The sequence below is a fragment of the Otolemur garnettii genome, unplaced genomic scaffold, assembly GCF_000181295.1.
Source record: "Otolemur garnettii isolate 467f Iridium unplaced genomic scaffold, OtoGar3 scaffold00091, whole genome shotgun sequence".
NCBI lineage: Eukaryota > Metazoa > Chordata > Mammalia > Primates > Galagidae > Otolemur > Otolemur garnettii.
Window position 1 is genome coordinate 668,718 of NW_003852486.1, and position 7,107 is coordinate 675,824.

At 40.0% G+C, this 7,107-nt stretch overlaps 1 protein-coding gene across 6 annotated transcripts in view; it reads left to right on the top strand.

Moving 5' to 3' along the window:
• Positions 1–7,107, top strand: part of DCAF8 (DDB1 and CUL4 associated factor 8) — a 52,006-nt gene that overhangs the window by 28,063 nt on the left and 16,836 nt on the right. For all 6 annotated transcript variants that reach the window (XM_023516457.1, XM_023516458.1, XM_012808576.2 and 3 more), the window contains one exon: positions 6,121–6,231. In XM_023516457.1, coding sequence (XP_023372225.1) covers positions 6,121–6,231 — 111 coding nt within the window. The remainder of the gene's footprint in view (positions 1–6,120; positions 6,232–7,107) is intronic.

Here is a 7,107-nt window from a genome sequence, read left to right on the forward strand (position 1 = left end):
ATGCAAACAATTAAATGATCTTGAATAAAAATATTGGTAGCTATAGTAGAGTTCTATCATATCACTTTTCATTTGTATGTGAATTTGAGACTCATTGGTAACTTGTATCTCTTTTTAACCTTGTGACATCATAGAAAGAATATTGTGTTCGGAAACAGGAAGACCTTGGTCTGTCTCAACTCAGGCACTACTAGTTACGACTTATATACCCTTCCAAACCTCAGTTTTTCTAGGCTTACTATGGGCATAATGTCCTCCCTCCACTCCAGGGTTTCTGTGAGGCTTTTTTTTTTTTGTAAGAGGTAAAGTCTTTGTTTGTCACTCAGGCCAGAGTGCATTTGTCTGATCAGAGTTCACTGTAACCTTTGAATTCTGGGGGCTCAAGCAACCCTTCTGCCTGGTTTCTTCTTCTTTTCTTTTTTTTGAGACAGAATCACAAACTGTAGCCCTGGGTAGAGTGCCATGGCATCACAGCTCACAGCAACTTCAAACTCTTGGGCTTAAGTGATTCTCTTGCCTTAGCTTCCCAAGTAGCTAGGACTACAGGTGTCCATCACAGTGCCTGGCTAATTTTTGGTTGTAGTTGTCATTGTTGTTTGGCAGGCCTGGGCTGGGTTTGAGCCCGCTATGGGGCTGGCGCCGTAGCCACTGAGCTACAGGTGCCGAGCTGTGCCCAGCCTTCTTGAGCAGCTGGGACTACAGGCATGTACCATAATGCCCAGCTTATTTGTGTGTGTGTGTAGGTGAGGTCTTGCTATGTTGCCCAGACTGGTTTGAACTTCTAGCCTCAAACATTCTCCCACCTTGGCCTCCCAAAGTGCTGGGCTTATAGGCACAAGCCACACTGGGCCTGGCCTTTTGGGAATATTGTTGGTACATGTATTTTTTTTTTTTTTTTTGAGACAGATTCTCACCATGTCACCTTTGATAAAGTGCAATGGCATCATAGCTCACAGCAACCTCAAGCTCTTGGGCTTAAGCGATTTTTTTGCCTCAGCCTCCCAAGTAACTGGGACTGTAGGCGCCTGCCACAACACCTGGCTATTTTTTTTGGTTGCAGTTGTCATTGTTTATCAGGCCTGGGCCGGGCTTGAACCTGCCAGCCTCAGATGTATGTGGCTGGCACCCTACTCACTGAGGTATGGGCGCCAAGCCTGGCATGTGTATTTGATGACCCAGCATAGTCTCTAGCTCCATGGCTAGAACTCATTAAGTTGTAGTTAATATTTTAATAATTTTATGTTCCTTTTTTCATTTTTATTGCTCTTATAATAAATACATCTCATTCAAGAGATTTGAATGATAAAGTATACAAATTGTAAATGTTCCTGCTCCCTCTGGCATGCTCACTCATTTTTCTAGCCATCACTAACTTGTAATTTTGAACACCGTTCCTGTCCTTTTTATATACATTTGTGTACCTAAATATTATGCTTTTCCCTTGTAAGTGGATAATTATATAGAAACATACACATATGTATATAGCTTGCTTTTTTCTTGTATATTTTGACCTTTCTATGTTAAACCATGAAAGTCTACCTCATTTTTAACCATGAAGTACATGTCATTGGTGTACCATAGTTCAATTTGTCACTACTTTGTTGATCAGTTTCTAGATTAATTATTGTCTTATTAGTCTTAAAAATTATAAGAAACCTTGTAGGTCAGTACCAATATTGAGTAAGTGTTGTCAATGATTTACATAGGATATAAGTAAAATGTAAATTAGTTTAAGGAATATAATCTGAAGATTGATTGTTACTAGACTTCTATTTTATATAACCTTCATGAAGATGAAGGTTGTGAGATTACAGGCCTATACTGGAAAGGAAACAAGCCTAAGTGACAAAGGGTCTGCTTCCTAATACTAGCTCTCTAGTTATCTATCTTTGATTAAAATCATTTAATCTCTTGAATTGAATAATGTTATTTCTGTTTCTAAAGTTCTTGGGTTTTGTAATGATAATGGGACATTAGCAGGTTTTCCATAGGGAATGGGAAGGGCAAAATGCAAGAAATGATAATGAGTTTGTCTGATCTGTGTTAGAGAGTCGTGAATCAGAATGACATCTTCTCTTATGGATTAGGTTCAGAGTGAGATGAGCAAATGACTTTGGCAGATTGTTGAATTTAGAATGAATGAAATGATAGAGGCAGAAAATCTGACTGAGAGTTGACCATGGATCTGGACAAAGCAATGATAGGCATAGAAACTAAAATGGGGGGGATATCAGAGAAAATTGAGAGTTAGAAGGAAGTCCAAATTTTAGATTTTTTTCAATGTTTTTATGTATATATGTATGTATTTATTGCTATTGTTGTTTTTAGCAGGCCCAGGCCGGGTTTGAACCCGCCAGTCTCGGTGTATGTGGCCGGCGCCCTACCCACTGAGCTACAGCGCTGCCCCAAATTCTAGATTTGAGGAATGAGAGGAAGTGAGTCTTCAAAAAGTTTTTATATTAGGGCCCAGTGAGGTGGCTCATGCATGTAATCCTAGTACTCTGGGAGGCCCAGGCAGATGAATTGCCCTGAGCTCACAGGTTCAAGACCAGCCTGAGCAAGAGCAAGACCCTGTCTCTAAAAATAGCTGGGTGTTGTGGTGGGTGCCTGTAGTCCCAGCTACTTGGGAGGCTGAGGCAAGAGAATAGCTTGAGCTCAAGAATTGGAGGTTGCTGTGATCTCTGACACCGCTGCACTCTACTGAGGGTGACAAAGTGAGAGTCTGTCTCAAAAAAAAAAAAAAAAGTTATTGCATTAGGGGCCCATTATAGAAGTAGTGTTACAGGCTGGAATGGGATGGAGGGCAGATTGTGAAGGTCGTGGCCAGAAAATCCAAGCTATCTTTTTGTATTAAGCTGATGCCTGAACATCTGTTTATATCAGAGGCATTTTTCTGTGAGGTTGGTATAGTGGAGTTTTTCTGTCATATATATATGTGATAGCTGAGTCTCTGGGAGTTGGTGAAATTGGCTAACATCTTAGGAAACAAGTTGGACTTGAAACTGTGGATGGGATGCTCCATTAACCAGTGGAATTTGAGGTGGAGTTTGAGGTATTCCTAAAAGGGATCCTTTGGTTTAATCTGTAATTATTTTTCTCTTTTTTCTGGGACATACCTGCTCTTTAATTTTAAGGCAAAATTTGACAAATTTGTTTTAAATTATTTCCTCTGATGTGCAAGTGTTTTTCTCCTTATTGCTACAATTAATCTTTTTTTTTTTTTGAGACAGAATCTCACTATGTTGCCCTTGGTAGAGTGCTGTAGTGTAGGGTAGTGTTGCCCTTGGTAGAGCTCATAGCAACCTCAAACTCTTGGGCTTAACTGATTCTCTTGCCTCAGCCTCCCAAGTAGCTGGGACTACAGGCATCTGCCTTAATGTCCAGCTATTTTTTTGTTGTAGTTGTCATTGTTGTTCCACTGGCCTGGGCTGGGTTCGAACCCACCAGCCTCAGTGCATGTGGCTGGCGCCATAACCACTGTGCTATGGATGCTGAGCCAATTAATCATTTTTGTATATATAACACTTCTGCCTATCCCTAAAGAGCTCAGGTCACTCTGCATTTATACGTTGGGAGAGAGAAACATTTGCTTTAGGGAAATAAATTGAAGCATAGAAAATTGAACTCTTTGTCAGGATTATGTAACAGTGAAGGAAGTATTTCATAATCTGTCCCTTAGTTTTTTCATTTTGCTTCTACATGGTAACTTTTATATTTGATCATGTCCTTATGAAAATTCAAATTGTTGAGGAAATGAGATAGGCCTTGGGAAAGGAGCAGCACCAGTTCCCACTCCTTTTCCTTGTCTGAGCCCAGGTTACAGCTGTGTGTTTGTTCCTAAAAACTCTTATTATTTTTGTTTGTTTGTTTGTTTGTTTTTGAGACAGAGCCTCAAGCTGTCCCCCTGGGTAGAGTAGCTCACAGCAACCTCCAGCACCTGGGCTCAAGCGAGTCTTCTGCCTCCGCCTCCCAAGTAGCTGGGACCACAGGTGCCCGCCACAACGCCTAGCCATCTTTTTTTTGGGTTGCAGCCATCATTGTTGCTTGACGGGCCCGGGTTGGATTCGAACCTGCCACCTTAGGTGTATGTGGCTGGCGCCTTAGCCACTTGAGCCACAGGCGCCGAGCCAAAACTCTTCTTATTTTTACATGTTTTCTACCTTGTGTTTTTGAGGGGTTTTGGGGGTCCCCTTAATGACACTCATTTTCAGTGACCCCTGTATTCTTTTAATGGAAAGCTGCAGAGAATTTAAAATCAAGTAAAATCTTTCCACTATGCCTAGCACAAGTCTAGGCTGGAGTGACTTTGACCATGCAGAGAGGATGCTAAAATAATTTCTTTACAAAGAAACTTGTTGTCATGGTTATGTATCTTTCTCTTTCCATAGCATCAGAGACTAATAGAACCTTGGAATTAAAAATAAAAGCTAAAGCCAGGTTCTTCCCTATAGTTTCTTTTTCTTTCCTTTTCTTTTCTCTTTTCTTTTTTTTTTTTTTTTGAGACAGAGTGTTAGTATGTCACCTGGCAGAGTGCTGTGGTGTCACAGCTCACAGCAACCTCAAACTCTTGGGCTTAAGCGATTCTCTTGCCTCAGCTTCCCAAGTAACTGGGACTATGGGCACCCGCCACAGCGCTCAGCTATTTTTGTTGTAGTTGTTGTTGTTTAGCAGGCCTGGGCCAGGTTCCAACCATCCAGCCCTGGTGTATGTGGCTGGTGCCCTAACCACCGAGCTACGGGCACAGAGCCCCTATAGTATCTTGAATGAAGTCTTCCCTTTCCTGTGAATTTGCTAATCTTCATGATGTTATTATATTTGACTGGTTGGATGGTTTGATCTGGGAAGAGTATTCATAGTACCACCCTTAAGCTTAATAATAATAAATTATTATTTAGCCATTATTATTATTTAGCCAGATTATTCTGAATTTGTTGTTTAGCCAGCTTATTCTGGCTAAACTTTTGAAGTTTTTGAGGGTTTCCTCAGGGCCCCAGTTCCTCCTGAGGATCACCTGTCTTGTGTTAAAACCATAATAATGTGGAAATGCTCTTTCAGCCTTACAAACAGCTATGCTTATAAAAACCCCCTTTCCTAATTTGCTTCAGGTAAGGGAAGAAGAATACTATTTTCCTTTGGATTGCCCCTATGTTAGAAAATGATGGCTGGTCATTTTTCAGTATGTCTTTTTTTGTTGTTTGTTTTGCTATATTGTCCAGGCTGATCTTACGTTCCTAGGCTCAGGTGATCCTCCTACCTCAGCCTCCCAAGTAACTGAGACTAACAGGCTGGCATTACTGTGCCCAGATAGGTTCTTTTTATTTTATTTTTAATTTTTTAGAGATTGAGTCTTGGTATGTTGCCTAGGGTGGTCTTGAACTCCCAGCCTCAAGTGATCATCTCACGTCACCCTCCTGAGTTTATTGTGCATTTCATTTATTTATTTGAGACAAAATCTTACTATGTCATCCTTGGTAGAGTGTCATGGTGTCACAGCTCACAGCAACCTCAAACTCTTGGGCTTAAACGATTCTCTTGCCTCAGCCTCCCAAGTAGCTGGGACTATAGCATGCCACAACACCTGGCTATTTTTTGTTACAGTTGTCATTGTTGTTTAGCTGGCCCTGGCTGGGTTCAAACCCGCCAGCCTTGGTGTATGTGGCTGGTGCTGTAACCACTGTGCTACAGACGGTAAGCCTTTAGCCCACTTTTTAAATGAATCTGCCCGTACCTCTTTTGTTCCCAGGTGACTGAGAAGATATATAAATAATATTATCTGTTTATTGACTTGATTGTATTGGACTCCAGGTAGAATGAAGCTTCTTGAGGAACAGTACATTCATATGTCTTTAGCTTATGCTTCTTAAAGGAACACTAGAAAATGACTTTACTAGATGATTTTTCCTAATGTCCAAAGTAGGGTATAGTAAATGTAGGTGTTTTCTTGTTCCAACATTCAAAACAAACAAAAAACCAGAATACTTCATTTTTTTCTTCCCACATGAGACTCTCTTTGGTTTCTTATTAGCCATATCTTCATGCCTTACTCTCTTGGCTCTCACTTGCTGTCACCATCTGGATCTTTTGGCAAATATAACTTTGTATGCTCTTCTACTTTTAAAGGAAACTGGTGGTGACAAAAGAAAAAGAGAAGAAAGTGGGGCTGTATACAATCTATGTGAATCCTGCCAATACCCACCAGTTTGCAGTGGGTGGGCGAGATCAGTTTGTAAGGTAAGTTTTCGGCTCCTTTGTATCTTTGATAGTTTGAGACACTGACTTACTGTGTACTCCTAGGTGCTCCCTTAAGGAGAGGTATGAATTGCCTAGGAATCCATTAATCACTGTCTTAAATTTTTTCACTGTTTTCCAAAAAGTTTACGTGCCTTTTGAGGTGTTCTGTTCCCTAATGTAACAATCTGAGTGGTGGTTTTACATGTTGTTGAGATTATCAAGTTTTAAAGAGGCTTGATGAATTGAATAAGGTTTTCACATACCTATATTTACCAGCAAGTTCTGTATTAGTATCTTCTACCATGTTCGTTTATAAATTAACTTGCACTTGAAATTTTAAAAACTGGTTATGAATTTGGAAATAGTGCTGTTGACTTGGGAGCCCTCAGTTTCAACTGAAGGTTTTTGCCTCCCATTGTCTTATACTACTTTTATTTATCCACAGTGATAGCCTTTTTATTATGAATATCTGTTGTACCACTGGCTGTTGAGATATGTTCTGAAGTAAACAGACATTGTGGATTTAATCCCTATATGTACCAGTTAATTTCTTTTGACCTTTGGTAATAAACTATATCCATCCCTATGTAGTTGGCATCTATTAACTATATTTCTTTGGGATCATAAGTTTGAAAGAGAAGGAGCAGCATCACTAGAAAAATGAGTGACATTCACTGTCCTTATGGTGGGTGAAGGGTATCTTCCTTTTGAAATGAGTTAATTCTGTTAATAAGAATAATGAAATAAGCTTTCAGAAAACATGAGCAGTTACTCAAGTACTTGTTCAAAAATCCTGGGCAAAACTTTGTTACTCTCAAAATTCCTTTCTTCTAGTCAGTACTCAAATATGTAGCAACTGATTTTTTTTTTTTTTTT